The sequence below is a fragment of the Vanellus vanellus genome, assembly GCF_965231255.1.
Source record: "Vanellus vanellus genome assembly, chromosome: 2".
NCBI classification, from domain to species: Eukaryota; Metazoa; Chordata; class Aves; order Charadriiformes; family Charadriidae; genus Vanellus; species Vanellus vanellus.
Window position 1 is genome coordinate 132,798,576 of NC_138906.1, and position 19,102 is coordinate 132,817,677.

The 19,102-nt window shown below is 37.7% G+C and overlaps 1 protein-coding gene across 1 annotated transcript in view; it reads left to right on the forward strand.

Moving 5' to 3' along the window:
* Positions 1-19,102, forward strand: part of PREX2 (phosphatidylinositol-3,4,5-trisphosphate dependent Rac exchange factor 2) — a gene marked incomplete at its 5' end in the record, with an annotated part of 185,079 nt that overhangs the window by 107,468 nt on the left and 58,509 nt on the right. The window contains 7 exons of the mRNA XM_082499510.1: positions 3,709-3,931; positions 4,282-4,489; positions 11,154-11,333; positions 14,142-14,236; positions 16,180-16,262; positions 16,583-16,673; positions 18,192-18,320. Of these exons, the coding sequence (XP_082355636.1) occupies positions 3,709-3,931; positions 4,282-4,489; positions 11,154-11,333; positions 14,142-14,236; positions 16,180-16,262; positions 16,583-16,673; positions 18,192-18,320 (1,009 nt within the window). The remainder of the gene's footprint in view (positions 1-3,708; positions 3,932-4,281; positions 4,490-11,153; positions 11,334-14,141; positions 14,237-16,179; positions 16,263-16,582; positions 16,674-18,191; positions 18,321-19,102) is intronic.

The window sequence follows — 19,102 nt, forward strand, 5'->3', positions numbered from 1 at the left end:
TATTGCACTGGCAAAAATATGGCTGAAAGAGTAGCTATTTTGAGGCGTGAATGCCTAAACTGAGTAATTGCATAAATTGTTTTCAAACTGTGCTCTTTATTATCCCTGTTTTAGACACTGGGTGGATTGTATCCTTTCTTGTTCGCTGTGTTTAGTTGTAGATACAGTTAACTGCATATTTCCCACAAAAGGCCCAGCGTTCTTGTAAATGCCTTAAATCAATACCCTAGTGAATTTGCAGATGTTAACCAAAAGTGAAGCAATAACAGCAGAATTGTTTTTTTCCTTCTAATGCATCTTAATTTTAAATACCAAATTGTTAGCCTTTTATTCATCTCTCATGTCCTTCAAATTGGTATGACTTTTTCTAGCATGACTATTAATAGTAATAGCTCTGTAAATTTTTAGTTTAACTTGGGTTAATAAAACATTATAGCATGGAAAAAGGAGAAGGTGCTGACTTTCATACACTTGAGATCTAAACTAATGAGATGTGAATGAATAAATAACCCGGAGTATGACCTCTAGTTGCTGTCAGTGTATTTCTCTGTAGTTGTTCAGCTAAGCAGGGCATAAATGAATCAAGTCTTTGCCAATTTGTTAATGCAAACTTATTTTCTCATCCTGGCTTCCGATTCCTCTCCCATACAACCTCATTCTTGGAAGTTCAGAGCTAGTTTGAAGTAGGTCCAAAACGGCTACATGGAACTGGCTCTGCCCTCTCTCATGTCAGTTGGGGATCTGAGTTGTGACATTTACAAACTGGTCTGTTCTAAGAGTTAATATGCAAAAAATTGAAAAGAAAAAAAAAAGAAGAAAAAGAAAAAGGGGTTCAGTGTAGAAGCTTCACACAGTTTTAAACGTTGCATGGAAAAGAGCACATAATGTTTTCTTGTTTTTCGAGGAAAAACTGTAAGGAAAAACTGTAGCTTCAGTAGGATGCAGGCCAAAAAGCGGCTTTCCAAAGACTTCAGGGTGCTTTCGGGCAAAAAAATGGAATAAACTGAGGAGTTGAGTCACAGAAGAAAGCATCAAAAGCATTCTGATACTGCATTACCAAACATCCAATCTCTCTGTTGTTTGCCTGAATTACATACCTCTGCGTTTTCAAAATTGATTCAAAATCTCTTTTTTTAAAAAACAAATTCATTAGTTTTAACATTAATAATAGCGTGTTTAGACTTTGAGTAACATGTAGGTGGTTTATACCTTTCCTGTAGCTAAAAAATTTGAGCATGCCATACATTCTCTTTACAGGAGGTCAAGACAATAAATGAAATCTTATTGTGTTATGCTGGACATGAAGCGAACATCCTCGGAGAAGTTTTCATAGTGCTTATATTGTCTAGAATCAGATACTGCTGATACAAACTGCACTTTTAAGATCATCTGCTCAAAAATCAGTAGTTTCAGCTTTTAATGACAATTAGTAATGCAATGAATTTCAGGAATAGATATGTCATTTTCTTGGCAAGGTAAAGGTAACCATAGTTACAGCAGACTTTTGGAGCGCCTGAGCCTGGCTTGGCTCCTGATTTCACTGTGAAAGTTCGAATTCTATAAATAGAAACCCTGTAGATTTCTGCAGTTCCTACTATTATTATTATCAGAACATTTTGCTCATAATAGACCTCAAGTCCAGCGCCATGAGTCCCAGATATTTCTCAACACATATATGAAAAGAATTTTGGGCCTGACTTATGACCTGATTAAATCGTAGCCAGGCATTTGGTCTCTCTGGAGCAGGATGTGTGGGAGATTGAGATGTGAAATATGTACTGCTTGCAGGAACATTTTCATCCTTGAATGTCCTTAGTGCCCTTCTTAACTATTTGTACATTCTTCAGCCTTCGAACAATTCCATAATTGGATTTCTTGTAACCTTCCAGATCCTGTTCTGATACAAAGATTTAAATGCAATTAATCAGTCAAATGTTCATCAGGCTGAAGTAATATGACACCAAAATAAACAGAAATTTAAATCCCAGCACAAAACCCTGTTATTACTCAGAGGGGACATACCTTTGTTCAACTGCAGTGTTAGTCAAAACTTTGACTGATTGAATTTGTACTGACATTTATTAGGGAGGGAACTTTGCAAGGTAACTTTGAAAATACTCCTAAGCGTGAGCCATGCTCCGTAGCTGAGGTAGGTCTGTGCAGTATTTGGACTGGGGAGATACTGTGATTAAAACACTAGGGACTTGGAACCAGTTACATCTTTTCCAGAAAAAAAATTCTTCACTAATAACAAACTGCACTGGAAAGGACACATTTTGACAAAAATCCTCCTTGTGGCTGACAAGTCTTTTTTCCAATGGGAGAGCTCGATCTCATGACTTTTATGATTCTGAAGTAGGTGTATTTTCTAAGTGTCCAAATTTAATACAGTTCAGTCTTAGCCATTTTGGGTTGACATCATCTCATCTTAAAAACCAAATAAGCCTGTTCAAGTGTGTGCACAAATTTCAGGTGTTATAGTGAAGGAGATGTGGGTAAGCACTCTATTAGAACCAGACCATAAAACGGAGGGAAAAAAAAAATATATTCATCATTGCTGAGCTGATATATGGGGGAGAGAAGAGGTGGTGGACTAACAAAAAGTCTTTAAAATATGTTGTTTGCAATTTTTGTGCTCTAATGTTTATCAGCTTCAAAGAATTACTCAAAATCACAGAATGGTTGAAAAGGGACCTCTGGAGATCTTGTCCAACCCCTCTGCTCAAGCTGGGTCACCCAGAGCCAGTTGTCCAGGACTGTCCAGATGGCTTTTGAGTATCTCCAAGGAGGGAGATCTGACAATCTCTCCGGGCAACCTGTGCAAGTGCTTAGTCAAACGCACAGTCAAAAAGTGTTTCCTGATGTTCAGAGGGAACCTCCTGTGTTTTGGTTTGTGCCCAGTGCCTCTTGTCCTGTCACTGGGCACCACAGAAAAGAGCCTGGCTCTGTCCTGTTTGCACCTTCCTTCAGGTGTTTGAATACATTGATGAGATCCTCCCCGAGTCTTCTCTTTTGCAGGCTGGACAGCCCCAGCTCTCTCAACCTTTCCTCACAGGAGAGATGCTCCAATCTCTTAACAGTCTATGGTGGCCCTTAGTTGGACTCTCTCCAGTATGCCCGGTGGTTCAGTTGTGGCCTCACCAGTGCTGCATAGAGGAGCAGGATCACCTCCCTATGTCTGCTGGCAACACTCCTAAGGCAGCCCAGGAAACCATTAGGGAGGACTTCATCCTTCCTGAACATGAAATTCATAATTCATAGCTTTCAATTCTGTCTTTATTATAGCTTCAGGCAAAAACTTCAGGAATTTTTGCAAGACATTGAGTTGAAAACATCTATGTCAGCAGGTGTTTATAAATGTCATATGCAGTACAGCACTGGATCATAGAGCATTTCCAGACTTTCTCCCCAGGAAGATGCACTTAATATTTTATTATGTTGCAAGGAAAAGAAATTCTACAAGGCTATTTACATTCGTAAAATGTATCATTTACTTCAAAAACCAACCCCTCAATAATACAAAATGAGAAATATTTTTTCTTTCCCTTGTAGAGGAAGATGGAAATTTTGAAGTCAAGGCATCTGAAGTCCAGGATGCCTGAAATATTTTAAAATTTTGTTTTCTAGTCAGGTACACAAGTTTTGTCAGCCAAGTGCTGACACATCAAAAGCTGTTAATCAAAATTTCGTTTTCTTTCTCACTTCTAGTTTTCAAGAGTATTAAAAAACAGAGCTTGGCCTACCTTCAAACAAGCTAAGTCAAAGATTTCACCACTTCACAGCAGTGATTTCTGTCCAACCAATTGCCATATCAATGTGATGGAAGTGTCTTACCCTAAAACCTCAACTTCCCTTGGTAGTGCCTTTGGTGTACAGTTAGACAGCAGAAAACATTCTTCGCATGAAAAAGAAAATAAAACCACTGATCAAGGTAAGTCAGTTGAGCTTGAAAGAATTACTTCCAGGGCTTCTGATACAGAGTCTTAAAAGATAACCAGTTTAGGTTTACATCCTAAATATTAAAATTTAAGGACAAGCCATTACGAAATGCCCCTAATTCAATATTTAGGTTTATTTTAAAGCATAATAAAGGCTAGTCATAACTTCACAATAACTTTTTCCTTAAATAGCTTGACTTTGATATGCAAAATAAAATGCAAGATTAAATAATTACACGAAGTTTTAAGCAGGAAAATATTTCAATGTCTCTTAGGTATTTTACTAACGTCTAAATTTATGTTGAAAAAAGGTAACGACATAACCTCTTTGGATTATTCCCAGGTAAACTGAATCCCATGATTTATGTCCAACATACCATTACTACTATGGCTGCCCCTTCAGGACAGTCTCTTGGCCAGCAAGAAGGCCATGGTCTGAGGTACCTCTTAAAAGAAGAAGATTTAGAAACACAAGATGTCTATCAAAAATTGCTGTTCAAATTACAAGCTGCACTGAAAGAGGTGGAAACATGCGTCTGTCAAATAGATGAGTAAGTAAATGTTACCATCTGTACTTGCCTTTAGTTTTTCCATTGAAGATACTGATAAATCTGGGTATCCTTTTTGGGTCGTGTGGAATCAATGTTGACTTCAGATAGAATTGAAATAAGCCACAGAATTTAAGCGTAGGTAATATTATATTGTGTTCTTTTTCCCAGCATCCCTGATTTTTCCCCACTTTTCTCTAGAATGTGGAAATGCTAATTATTTTGAGGTGAGAGAAATATGAGACCCACAAGTCATCTAAAATTTCACTAGGAATTGAAACAAATGGCAGCGCTATAAAAAATAGCTTTTATTTAACTCTTCAGGTATTGCTGAATAGTCCCAAAGATTAATTTGTAGGCAAAGCATTTTTCACCCATAGAGAGATTATTAATTTATTGCACATTTTGCAAAAACAAATTGGCCTTAATGAAGAACTCTGGATCTAGGGAGAGCCACTCTTGAGTGATTAGGACAGGGGACTTGAATGTGGGAGACCCGGAGTCTCATCACAGTTTGTCCTAATTCAGGACAAGGATTTAAATCTTGCATTTCCAGTTGTGAGGTAAGTGGGTCAACTGCTAGGCTATTTGCTGTCTTGGGATAGGATGAAGAAGGATGATAGGTCTTTCAGTTTTGAAAGATCCCATATGTAATGCAAATGTCAGAGATTATTTCTTTTGAAAATATAAATAATACTTTTTTTTTTTTTGAGTTTAAAAGCCAATCTTTAGTGATCTCCAGTTTGGAAAAGTGGTGTATCATTGCTTCTGCTGTTATTTTGAAGACTGTACAATGGTTTGTCCTTTCGTAGTTATTTCTGAGTAGGATTTTTTGTACTATTCTAATAGTAATGTAATGTAATAGTTAAACAGTAATAAGTAATTGTAAAGCATTACATACTGTAATAGGAATGAAAGTAAGAATGGCCTGAATTTTTTTAAGAAATTGTTATTATCTGTTCCTTTAAGTAGTTCTGCTAATTATCATCCTGAAGATGTAGTCGGTTAATTAAATTTAAGATAATTTCAGTGCTTGGGTGCACTTAAAAAAAAAAAAAAAAAAAGACTGTCTGTAAAAAGCCTGTGTTGTCACTCTTCCTCAAGGAAGTCAGGAAATTATATATAGAAGTTCAGTCAATATTTCGGATATCAATCTGCCACACCTTTCCTTTCCAATCCCTTGAGCTGGTGATGCAAACGCACAGGGACTTCTGAGCCTTTTTTCGTACACATGTATGTATAAATGCACACACACACACACACACACACACACATATATATATAGTGTGTACAGGTATATACATATATATATACGCATATATTCATTTTGTGAGTCACATGGTTGTGACAGTAAGCACAAGAGTTCACTTTTTCATAAATTTCCTGTAGACTGAACTTGTAGTAGTTTTTGTATAAGGTGCACAGATTTATTTCGCGAATTTTCCCTTTTGCTGTTTGTAAGACTGAGACTTTTCATGCTTTGTTCCTCATGGTCTCTGAGTAGACCGCCAGTGTATGTATAACTACTGTAGATGAAAGTGGTTCTATACAGGAAACAGGATAGCCAGGGATAGCCAAGGGACCTACTTAAAAGTGCTGAACAGGAAAGAGGGAAGCTGGGACTACCTGGGTGTGAGCAGTTCAGCAGTACACAGTGTATTCTATTAGAACACAGTTACAGCTACTAATTAACTCTTGAGAGAAAGTTAGGACTACTAAGAAACAAAGTATATAAGATAGGATAATCAACAAAGCTGTGCTTTAATTAGAAATATTTGTGCTTCAGCCTCTAGGAGTATATGCTTAAACATACTGATCCTTGAACTTTTTACAAAGACTGGAGGACTTCTGTTTTCTGTTGTGACATGGGCAACAACAAAATCAATGTCTTCATTTATTGAATTGCTTATTATTATATAAGCAATCCTCATTATTATAATTTATCAGGACAAAAATATGGATACAGTGTCACAATTCTAAATTTATATAATATCGATTGATAAAAATATTGGGCTAGTAAATCACTTTTTGGTACCCTTTATAACGGTACTGTTGAAAAAGCTGTAGCTCGTTCATGTTACTAGACGTCTCTGCTTTCTGCTGAGGTCAGCAATGGTCTCTCTCTCAGCCCCCAAAATCTTGTGGCAGTGTTATCTGCCCAACCTCTACTATCTGTTAGTGAATGAAAGAGACCTGAAGTTTGATGATACCAAAGAGTATGATGATACCAAACTGGGTGGGGTGGCTGACACCCCAGAGGGCCATGCTGCCATCCAGCGTGACCTGGACAGGCTGGAGAGCTGGGCAGAGAAGAACCTAATGAGGTTCAACAAAAGCAAGTGCAAGGTCCGGCACCTGGGGAGGAAGAATGCTAGGCACCAGTATAGGTTAGGGGCGGACCTGCTGGGAAGTAGCTCTGAGGAGAAGGATCTGGGGGTCCTAGTAGACAGTAAATTATCCATGGTCCAGCAATGTGCCCTTGTTGCCAAAAAGGCCAATGGAATCCTGGGCTGCATAGGGAAGAGTGTGGCCAGTAGGTCGAAGGAGGTCATTCTCCACCTCTACTCTGCATTGGTGAGGCCACAACTGGAATACTGTGTCCAGTTCTGGTCTCCCCAGTTCAAGAGGGACAGGGAACTGCTGGAGCGAGTCCAGCGAAGGGCAACTAAGATGATTAAGGGCTTGGAGCATCTGCCTTATGAGGAAAGGCTGAGAGAGCTGGGACTCTTTAGCCTGGAGAAGAGAAGGCTGAGGGGAGACCTTATTATGGCGTACAAGTATCTAAAGGGTGGGTTGAAGGAGGATGGAGCCAGGCTCTTTTCAATGGTTCCAAGTGACAGGACGAGGGGTAATGGGCACAAGTTAGAACATAGGAAGTTCCATTCAAATAGGCGGAAACACTTCTTTACGGTGAGGGTGACAGAGCACTGGCACAGGCTGCCCAGGGAGGTTGTGGAGTCCCCTTCTCTGGAGAGTTTCAAGACGCGCCTGGATGCAGTCCTGAGTAATGTGCTCTGGGCAATCCTGCTTTAGCAGGGGAGTTGGACTAGATGATCTCTAGAGGTCCCTTCCAACTCTGAAAATTCTGTGATTCCGTGAAGAACAAGTGTGTTTTACCTGAAGAGCAAGTGTGTTTCACCTGAAGAGCAGGTTCATGAGAGCTTGTGGGTTATGGGAAGGCAATGTTGTACTAGCATTATCTTCATAACAACTTTCATCATGGCTTCTTGATGAGATTGGGTTGAACAAGTATGGTACTGATGGAGAGAGAAACAGAGATAGACACAAAAAGATATATATCCCCTTTCGACAGCCTCTCAAAGTTCCTTGACTCCTCGTTCAAACAGTTTAATAGTATCCCAGTACGTCTTTAGTACCGTTGCTGCATACCCACCATTGATGCTAGGTGTTATACAAAAATAAGTCCTTCAAGTTTGTTTTCTATATGGTGACTCTGCTGTGTTCTTGGTTCACACGCACTCAGTGTGTTCCCATGATACCAGTTGTTCTTTGGAAAGATATCTGCTGGGAGTGTATGAGAGGCTTGAACGTTTTCCGAGCTGCAGGGAGTGAGGAAAAGGCAAAACAGCTCATGGGTTGCATAGGTTTCTTGTAACTGCCTGTGGCTATCCATTTTTAAGGCTTTGATTGACCACAGCAGATTTTGTTTGTTTCTGACATACTTTTAGGATTGTGTTGATTTGGGTTGCATATAGGATTAATTCCACGTGTGGGGATTTTTTTTGGTCAAGATTTAAATGTCTCTGTTTCATGGAAATTTTCTTCATAGTTACAGACTTTCTAGTTGTTAGTTACTGCTCGCGTATTTCTCCTATGAGATAGACGTCTAAGATAAATTTGTTTGGGGTAGACGCATCTCCAAAGAAAATAGAATGTGCGGGTGCTGTGTTTAAGAATTAAAAAAGAGAACTGAAAAAAAATCTGTTCAAGCATGGTTATTGCGATTTTTTTGCATCCAGGTTTGGGTTTGTGTGTTTTAGACTCCCTGAATTGAGTTTCTAAGAGCCCTTCAGCGTCCTCAGGAACTACCAGCTCCAGAACTCTGTTATCCAGAGTTCAAGTTTTCGTTCATGGTAGTTCAGCAAAAAAAAAATTCCTTAGAAACAGAGCCTGCCTGCTGAGAGAAAGTGAAAAGCTCCCTTAGGAAAAGCTCCAGCTACCTTCATCAGTCTTTTACTGAGATCTTGGCAGCAGTGACTAAACAGTCACATAAAAGAAGAGGATATAATAGTCTGTCTGTGTCTTGACAAATAATTACTCAGGGGAAGATATTTTCAGGAGCTGAAATTGCAGTTCATTATGCTTGTTTTGTACTCTTGATTATTTTCTTGCAACAACAAAATCCACAAGAAGTTACCAGAATGAATCTGCCCAAAGCCCGTTTTTGTTTTCCTAGAAGTGGATGATAATGGGAAAACAAGAAAAAGCAAAAGTATAGATTAATCCTTGTTCTCATCTCATCTTCCAGCAGGCAGTGCTGCAAGGTATTCTTGGAAGGGACCTTTTGTTTCAAGAGCACCGTTAGAATGATCTGCCCTGGATTTGTCTCATCCCTTTTTGAACTTTTGTATTTTTGTATTCCATTTACCAGTATGAAGAAATGATTTTCTAAGGTCTACATTTTCATAGCGTATTTATCATAGGGCATGTTCAAGACCGTGTATGCTCTAGCAGAAACTGAACACCACTGTAAAATATGGGCCCCATCTTTCTTCCTGTCCTTGTGGAATCCTGCTAACCAATGACTTATGTCATAGGGAAGAACTGATTTGTGGTTTCACACTGATATGAAGTGTTAAGGCATTATGTAGACCAAAAGATGTCTGTCTAGTGGATGGATGGGTTTGAAGTCCAGTAAAATTATACCTTTTGTTTAGCTTTTCTATATTTCAGTTACAGTTCAGGTCAGTAGCTTTTCCTATATGTAGGATAAATATGTGCCTGTCTATCTCTCGTTAGCTCTTTAGCCAGAGAAAATTACGCAGAAATGATGAAAAGATTTGCTAAAAAGCTTTAATTATCACCTTTGCTTCCCTAAAGATAATGTCAAACCCTACATTAGCATCTGTCGGGTCATGATTTCAATGAGACCAAGCTTGATATACCATTTGAGGTGTGTATTCATTGCCATACAGTCAACAGACAGCGTTGTAGGGATAATCTACTCCATTGCATTTCCAAAGTAAATGGTTTCTTAATTTATTTCTTAAAACTCTGTGCATTCCTGAGAATCAGGATATTATTTTTGTATACTCAAAAATGTTATAGTTGAACACATTGTCTGTGTTTTGTATGCAAAAAATCACCGCTCTGAGTCCAGAAACTTCAACTTTCAAGAATAGTGTAGGATCAGGTTGTTTTCTGGTAGAATACGTTTGTCAAAAGAACAGAGAAATTGGTAGCTCAGTACTGATGTAACCATAGCTGAAGAATTAAGATTAAGAATGAATTACTTCCACTGGCAGAGCCCCCCAAAATTAAGATGGAGCTCTAAACCACTTAAAATCAGAATTCCTCCCTTGCGTCATGTAACGGTGCTCATATATGAAATAAGAGTAAATGAAGAAACTCTGAATGCTACCCCTTAATAACAATGAGGGAAGCTTTTTTTTTTTTTTTTTCCACATAAGATATGCATCTCCCAGAGTTTCCCTTCAGAGCTTTGTCTAACAAAAAGATCTAACGTGTTAGAATCCTGCCATGTATTTGGTGGAAAGTTTGCCAGTTGACCATTCAGGCAGCTCCTACAGTAAACCTGTGCTACTGTGTCTAAGTATTTTACAGGAAAAAAGGCTTAATTCAGTGTCTTCTGATTTCAAGTAGTAAGAAGATACGTTTTGCAAGAAAAATGCTGCCTTTCAAATCCAAATATTTGACAGCGTCATTCTAATGGAGCTGTTGAGTAATAGGAATTAAAGGACAATTGCCCATTATAGCTGTTCTGATCTTGAAACTAAATTAGAACATCTCAATATGAGTTAATCACTCAAGAATATGAATCTTTTGCTTCCAGTATTTGTTCATGTTCTAAATGTAGCAGTCTGCACTGTTCTCTCTTCTTGACTGGATGTCACTTTCGTGCTTGTCACAGAAGCTTGTAGATTAATCATCAGTTTTACTAGTGATAGTAGCTCAGGCGCTTTGAATGTCAGGAAATACACAGATATGTTAATAAAGATTCTTAAAATGCCTTAGTATAGCTTGTGATGCGGGTTGGCATGTCTGCTATAGTAGTAATGGAGAAAATGTATGCTTTTCACAGAGATACAGTTTCTTTGGTTTGTTTTCTTGATTGTTGCTGAGAAGTACAGGGTTCGTGTTTAAAAATAGTTATGTTAATATAAAATTTGACCCCAAGTGTTCAAGAATGTGCTGTATTTCTTCCCCAGCCAGAATCATTGCTTTCATACAAAATTGAGTATTTTGTAATGCTAATGGGTTTCACTGTTACACTTTTTAACAGCAGAATGTGTCACTTTCTTCCCTTGTTTCAAATAGGTATGAACCAAATTAAGATGTTCCCTCCACATATTATAGAATAATAGTTGGAAGACGTTGACAAGAAATGTTATCCTTTTGTTAGCTCACTTTTGGAAAAACATGAATTTATCTTGATTTTTTTTTTTTTTTTTTTTTTGTCTCACAGCCTTCTTTCTTCAATAACATATTCTCCCAAATCAGAACGTAAAACGCCTGAGCCTTTAATACCGGCAGACAGTGATAATGAAAAGGGGGAAAGGAACGGGAAGAAAGTCTGTTTCAGTGTGACGGGTGATGAACAAGAAGATTCTGGTCATGATACCATCAGCAACAGGGATTCTTACAGGTAACTTTACTAATAACATTTTCATTTCTCAATCGAACCTGTGGGTTTGTAGACTGTCAAGTGGCTATGAGGAATATCAAAATATAATGATTCAGACATTTCTAGCAGAGGAATAACTAGCACCAAGATGTGTTACAAAATGTGTACAATAAACTTTTATGAGTACAGATCAGTTATTAGATTTTGGTATCCCTAACATTTATAGGATATCACAGCCAGAGCGGTAAAGTTTTACTTTAGATTAAAAAAAAAAAAAAAACAAAACCCAAAAACCCACCAGAAATAAGTTCTGCTGTTATGTTCCCAAACAACAAACCAATATCTGCCATGGAAAGGAAGGTGCCAGAGCCATGACTCTTGCTGATCTAAAGAAAAATATTACCTGTTTCTCAGTATGTATTTTTCACCTTCTTCCAGTAGCATCATCTCATCTCTAGAATTCATAATGCGTCACATTTACTGTGAATTAAAACACGAAGAATTTTGAAAAGGAAGGAGTAATTATAGCAAGCATAGGTTTTACAAAGATCATCCTCTGTTACTTAGCGAGAATTGGTCAACTACATGATATAAAATCTAAATTAAAATTTTAGCTGCAAGTAAAATAAGGGTTCATTATTTGTTCATTATCTTGGTTCATTATTATGCTCAGAAAGTAGAGTCTCAGTAGGGTCATCATTTTTCTACAGAACCCTGTGTTGCTGAGATCTCTTTCAAAAGCTAATATTTGATTATTGCAGCATGGTAAATGGGAACTCTTTGTTAGAGTAGAAACAGAAATATACGTATAAGCTTGAACAGAAATAAACGTAGAGATAATTTGCACAGATTAAGTCCATCTGGTTCTAACCGTGGCGAACACACAAGCAAAGTGCCGTTCCAGCTGAAGCGTGTTGAGGGGTTTCTGCATGTCCACGATGTGTCAAACTAACTGTGCAGGAGCTGCTCCGGTGGCCTGTGCTTGCTCCAGTTGGGAGGCTCCCCAGTTGGCACAAGATTTGTATGTGTAGAAAGAAAAGTGTGACTTATGATGTGAGGGTCTCTTTGTTTAAAATATTTTCTTTATTCCCATTCCAGTTATTTATAATCCATTCTGGCTGTTTAGGAATGATAAAATCTAGGGTTCCATATGCAGAATAATCGTAAAATCTGTGAGTTTAGAACAATTGTAGGAGCGAGATGGGAATTTTTTGTTTCTTTGCTTAAGTAATTACATTAGGCAATTCTTAAAATCTCCATATCCCTTAATGCCACTGTGGTTATTATTAGAACTAGTAGGCTAATTTCAGCTGTTAGAATGCTCTCATTTTGTGTTGTAGGCTCTCATTCTAACCTTGCAATACAACATAATAAAAATGCAGAATGATATACCTAATCTGTTCTCAATTTTCCTGTGTTTTATTTTCTCATGCTTTGCACAATCCAGTTTTAAATAACCTTCGTCTTCCCTTTGGAGACTTTAATAAGTGAATAGAGTTAGCTAGAAAACATTTCTTAATATCCAGCCAGAAATTCTTAATACTCCTTGGGACTGTTCACCCTCTGTTAGGAACATGTTGTTACTGATGTCTTTTCATCTACTTAATGCATATGATTGTAATTATATCATATTGCTTCATTTAAAAGTTTTCCCCATTCACTTACCTGGTTGGCTACGGGTCCAAAACATACTGCTTGGCCAGGAAATGTAAGTCAGCACGCTAAAAATAGTAAAAGATCACTTCTGTATTTACAAAACCAAAGAAAACAAGTAGGGACCACATGGTTAGGTGTATAATTGCAGTGTTATATATAAAATATAGATATGTATATCTTTGTGAATGGGTACACCCAATTCATAAAACCAAACCCAGATCCTTATATATAAATATCCTTTAGGTACACTTCTACATTATCTTATATTCACTTGGGTTTTTAAGACTCCCTCTGCTGGATAATTACTTAAGCATATCGTGCACTGAAACTACATGATCTTCGTGTGGCTAAGCGACTCTGAAGACTTTGAATTCAAAGTTGTATTCATAGGATTTTTAGTACAAAAGGCTATGTTTTACTCTGTTTATGCTGTATAAGTAGGTATGTTCTCCATCTATTTTCTGTACGGAAGAATTTATTTTTGAGAGAAAAGAGCAGAAAAATAAAACCCCAACACATTTTAATCCCCAGATCTCCTTACTAGACCAGTGTGGGTGACATTTTGCATGCGCGGAAGTTTTCACTGAAGTCACAGATGTAAATGTCTATACATCTCTAACAAAATGAACAGCTGGAAGAGATGGGATCATAAGCTAGATTTTGGCTGGCAGCGAAAAATAGTTTGTAATTTGAGTTTTGGTGCTACTCAAATGGATCAAATCTCTTCTAAACCCATTATGGACTCTAGTTTGCAAGTCATAAACCATTTGTGCTAGCTATGGACTAGGAGTACAGAATATAAATGTGGAGTTACTCAAACATTTGAGGCCCCAGTTTCAAAAAGTGTCACTCATGTAAGAAATGTTGGTTGTTTTGCATTGAAAGTGTATATTATCATTCTGTAAGTACTTGTTCACATGCAAGGTGAAGGGAGACAATTGAATCATCTGTTTTGAAAATCTGGTCCTCTAAGTCCTACCAGGATTGCAAACTATATGATAGCCTAAGTATAGGGATTTTAGTGTTGATAAAGAATCGTACAGTCTAGCTCATTGTTAAATTTAAAAGGGGAAAAGGGAAAGAATCTCCATAAATGTGATACAGAGCCTGTGTTAAAGGATGTGACTTTCTTTCTTCTTTTTTTTTTTTTGCTTTGTGTTTTTTTTTTTCAAGCGATTGCAACAGCAATAGGAACTCCATTGCCTCATTCACCAGCATTTGTAGCAGTCAGTGCAGTTCTTATTTTCACAGTGATGAAATGGATTCAGGTATGTTTAGAAAATTCAGCTATTAATCTGTCTTCTGTTCCTTTTATTCAGTTTTTATTCTTTTCATTTACCTGGCAGGTTTGTTGGTTTTGTTTTAAAAAATACGTCCTCCTTGGTAAGAGAAGCGTTATCATTTAGCTTCTGCCTACCTAGTGATGCACTTAAAGAGTCCTTCTGTGAAAGAGAGCCAACATCCCAGCATCTCTGTGAATAGACTGAATTAGTTAAGAGCTCTTAGCCTCACTGCTTTTAACCACTTTGATGCCTTGACCTTGACAGTGCGTTACGTTGCACAGAGTAAGGAACGTTTTAGGTGAGTGTGGAATGCTCTCCCAGCCTGCGTCAGTATCCGGACGGCAGGATACGGCTTTGTGTGTTTGTGGGAAGGAATGTGAGACCACATAGAAGCACATTCTTGTTTATGCCATGACAAATTGAATTTAAATAAATGCAGCTGCTAATAGGAGTGAGATGGGATTTAACTGCATGGAGTACAAGGTTATATGCTCAGGGACTAATAATAAAAAATATTTGCTCTAAGCTGGGAGTTCATCATTTGGGAATGATTTAGGAAAAGAAAGAACTGGGCATATTAGTTGAATATGAGCAACCAGTGAGACTTGGCCATAGAGAAGGCAAATTTTATTGCTGGTTGTATTTTCAGTTGGGACAGGAAAGTAGGAATGATATTACGCAAGGTATCTGAGATACCTTGTGAATAATGCAATTCTAGGCAGCCGCTTTCTAGAAGCGATACATAATTAGAGCCGAGCAGATGCAGAGGAAAGGATGAAGGACGTAAAGAACTGTTCAGAAAAGAGGGGACCCAGGGTCTGTATCTTCAACTTAAGATATAAATGGGCTGATACGTGCTTGCTCAGTATCAAGCTGAAGTACCAACTGAGGTGCTTAAAAGAATATGTCTAGCCAAGCGGTGTTCAAATTGATAAATACTGCTGCTCAGTGCTGCTCGTCTCCTGACAACTTAATTTCCTCCTAGTTCCAAAGCTAACCTGGTTAACTCCAGATCAGGGGTCTTTGGCACTGTGCTGCACCTGTTGCAATTAAAATCCTGTGAAGGGATATAACTACTGGCTGTAAGGACATCTAAAGGAGCTAAAAAAAAAATCAAGGAGAGAAAAGTGCTATTTAAGTGTTTCACTGACATAAGAAAAATTAGTCTAGATTGACCATGAATAAATTTGGGTTATAAATTATCAAGTAGCGACTTCTTATCTGGCACTGCAACATCAAGGAGGAAAACCAGTTTTAAGCTCAATTTTTCACAGCTTTTGAAAGAGTTCAGGTTGCATCACCCGTTGTCTGAGAGAGCGAGTGACTTGAGGGCAGTGACCTAGGAGGGTCCTTCTCCTTTTTACTCTCTTAGGAAATGATGTGGTGTGTACTACTAAAAGCTTCATATTAAGTACAAGATTTGGATGCTGTATTTTTGTTGAATTACTAAAATCTCAAAGCCATTTAATTAGTAAGTACATTAAGATTGTGATTTGTCTGTAGAGTCCCTACAAAAATTTCATGGTGAATGCATTCCAGTGACTTTTTGGTCTGCTATGCTAGGTTCACACTACTTAGCCATTTAGTCTGGTGTTTAGGATGTTCTCCAGCATAGAAGAATCATTTGTTCTGGTCATAGAACGACTGAGGTTTGAAGGGACGTCTTGAGATCATCCAGTCCAGTCCCATCGCCTGCTTGAGTAGGTTGTCCAGGACCATGTCCAGTTGGGTTTTGAATCTGGTCCTTTCTCTAAGAACTATTTCTGTGTTACCAAGTGATTACTAAACGCAAAATGCATAGGGACAACAGTTACTATAATCCTGAAAGCCTAAGCATCAGTCTATGTGCAAAGCAGATGATCTAAGATACAAAGACTTTGGAAAATATGCTGAAACTTCTAAACAATTTGTTTAAAAATATTTTTCAGGTGATGAGCTTCCCATAAGTGTTCGAATCTCCCATGATAAACAGGACAAGCTCCATAGCTGTTTGGAGCATCTTTTTGGTCAAGTATGACATTATTTTTCTTGGCTTTGATACTAATGTCCATGCTTAAGCAAAGATGGCTTTAGCAAATACTTCTTTTTCTTTTTACTTTTGCTTTCCACTGTTTACTGGGATGGTATGTATTTACTCATTCTCCTTCAGTTTTCTGTAAATAGTTCAAAGCTGCAAGTTAAACAGATCCGTAGACTTAGTCTGACATTCGCTAGTGCCATTAGTTAAGAAAGAATCAAAAGCTGCTTTTCTGCAATCCAAATTTCTTAAAGAAAGGCTTTCTAATTGTTGCTGTAAAAAACATCTTTCTCACAGAACTTTGATCCCAACAGGTTGATTCAATTGTCAATCTTCTGAAAGGACCAGCTGTGATGAGGGCCTTTGAGCAGACAAAATACTTTACACCAGGTCGAGGCCTCCAAGGTAACATTTAATTCTATCTGTGAGAATCAAAAGGCAGCTTAAAGGGTACATGGATATGGCTATCTGCTCCTTGAGCTGGGTATTAAAGAACTGATTTTGTCTATTCTTGGCGTGTTCGGCAATAACTGAGTGTTGAAGTACTTGTTAAGTAGGTCTTATTCTTAGTTGAAAACCTGTTTCTTAAACTTTTGTTGCACGATGTATGAGAGAATTTTTGGGAAGTCAGCTTTAAATTGTAGACTCTGAACTGACTATAGAATTGCTGAAGTTTTTGAAGCAAGAAACAGGTTTTGTATATTGCAGGTGGTTTTATTTACATTTATTATTTATTACATTTTTGTCTCAACTACTGAAGCCATTTCTGATCTATTTTGTTACTAATGCCAGATTTTTGTTATTTTTTTGTAGATGTATTATTTGTGAAGTTGATTTATAAGTAATTTGCAAATACATAGTCACAGTAATATTTATGGCAAATATATGCTTATATAAGTATTATCAATTGTTTTAAAAAAATCCTGTATGTAAAATCAGATACTCTGCTAACACTCACATAGTTGCTTAAGTCTAAGTGTATAAATAGGTATCTGGTGGTAGCCATAAGACTGTGATGAAAAATGAAAAGGACTTCTTTCAGTGAACTGAGTTTAAAAAAAAATAGAGAAAAAAAGTTCAATTGGAGACTGAATGTTGTATTAATATCTATAATATGTTTGATTATGATTTTATTGATTCTGCATATTTTTTTTTGCAAAGAAAACTGATTTTAGATGGACAGAGGGTAGATTTTTGGCTTTTATAAATCACCAAATCCTCCTGAAGTCAACCGAGCATAATTACTGTACACTAATTATCTGGTTTTACAAAACCTGAAGTACTTCCCCCTCACTGAATTTGCATGGAAGACTGCATAACCTCTTTTGGTTTTGTTTTTTAAAAATTTATTTCCTATTTTGAGACCAAGATAATGGGGATGAACCTAGAGCATTTCTGTTCTCTTGTGTTTCTCAGTGTTTCAGACTGAGTACCTGGCAGGCTCACACAGCAAACTGTTATCCTTTCAGTGGTATAAGAAATGTTCAGTTGGACACAAGATGTGGACAAGTCAGATATTTTATTCTTGATCTGCACCATCTTCATGAACCATACAAGAAGCACTTCAGTGATTTGAAAGATAGACTAGGTTAAGCAATAAGTAATTTTGGTTTTAAGTTTAATTTTCTGATTTAATTAATTTTGCCTCTAAAAGTTCCAGGGTCCTGTTTCCTCCATGGAGACAGGCACCTTCTATCTTATGTACCTGGTTCAGAAAGAGTCGTGTTTGGGAATGCGGCTCTCTCTCTCCTTTGAGTAAAGTAGGGAGCTTAGATGACTGTTAGACCTGTCACCCTAGCGTTAACTAGAGTTAAATAAGTTCACGCTTCCTTGAGCTTTGAAAACATTTAGGAAGAAATAATGTCTTAATGTGGCTTTCTCAGGAGGTTTAAGGAGAAAAATATTATTTTTGTCCTCACTTAGAATTTCAGCAGGAAATGGAACCGAAGCTTAACTGTCCAAAGAGGCTACGACTCCACATCAAGCAAGACCCTTGGAACCTCCCCAGCAGCGTCCGGAGTCTTGCCCAGAATATCAGAAAATTTGTTGAAGGTTAGTAAGAACAACATGACCATAAATAAACACTTTGTTAATGATAGAGATCCTGGGGAAGGGAAGGGGAAAGGTACAACTGCTTCATGTTGCTGCTAGGCAATGTTTGCTGTATGTAGTGTAGTCTATGGGAAATGCCTGAATTTCAGGATTTTTTTGTGTTCTTAGAAGGCTAGTGGAGTATCTCAGCTGTCGCAAGCTCACCCTATTGGCTTCAGATACTGAAAAGTGTCTCTTCTGACAAGCGAAAGCAAATGAGCTATTTGTTGCATGTGCTATGTTATTTCAGTTGCTGCTGAAGTCCCCTGGGCTTGACTGATTTGTCACAGAACTTCATGGGACTAACGCACCAAAATGGGGCTTTCCTTGAAATTAAACTCCCTTTTTTCTACCATCTTAAATGGAAAGATGAAGACTCTGCAGGACAACTTTTGTCCCGTGTCTTGCTCGTGTCTGTCATTGATCTGAAATCTTTATCCCTCTAAAATCATGCTCCCTCTTCTGCCATGAAGCCAAATCTCAGCCATTGGTTTTCACTTACTCCATCACAACTGATCCCATTGCTCTACCTCCTCCACCTCTGTCTAAAAGCTACCTAATACTCTGCTCTTCTTCACCACCAAGTGACAATGTGAGCTGGGTCTTCTGCTCTCTCCCCTGGCTTCATAAGAAAGTAACTGATTTCCTGTCCAGATAATCTTGCTTGTAGCTTCTGCTTTATTTCCTGTGCTGTTTGATAAAGAAACAGAAATAATTAGGAAAACTATTTTTATAAAACTACT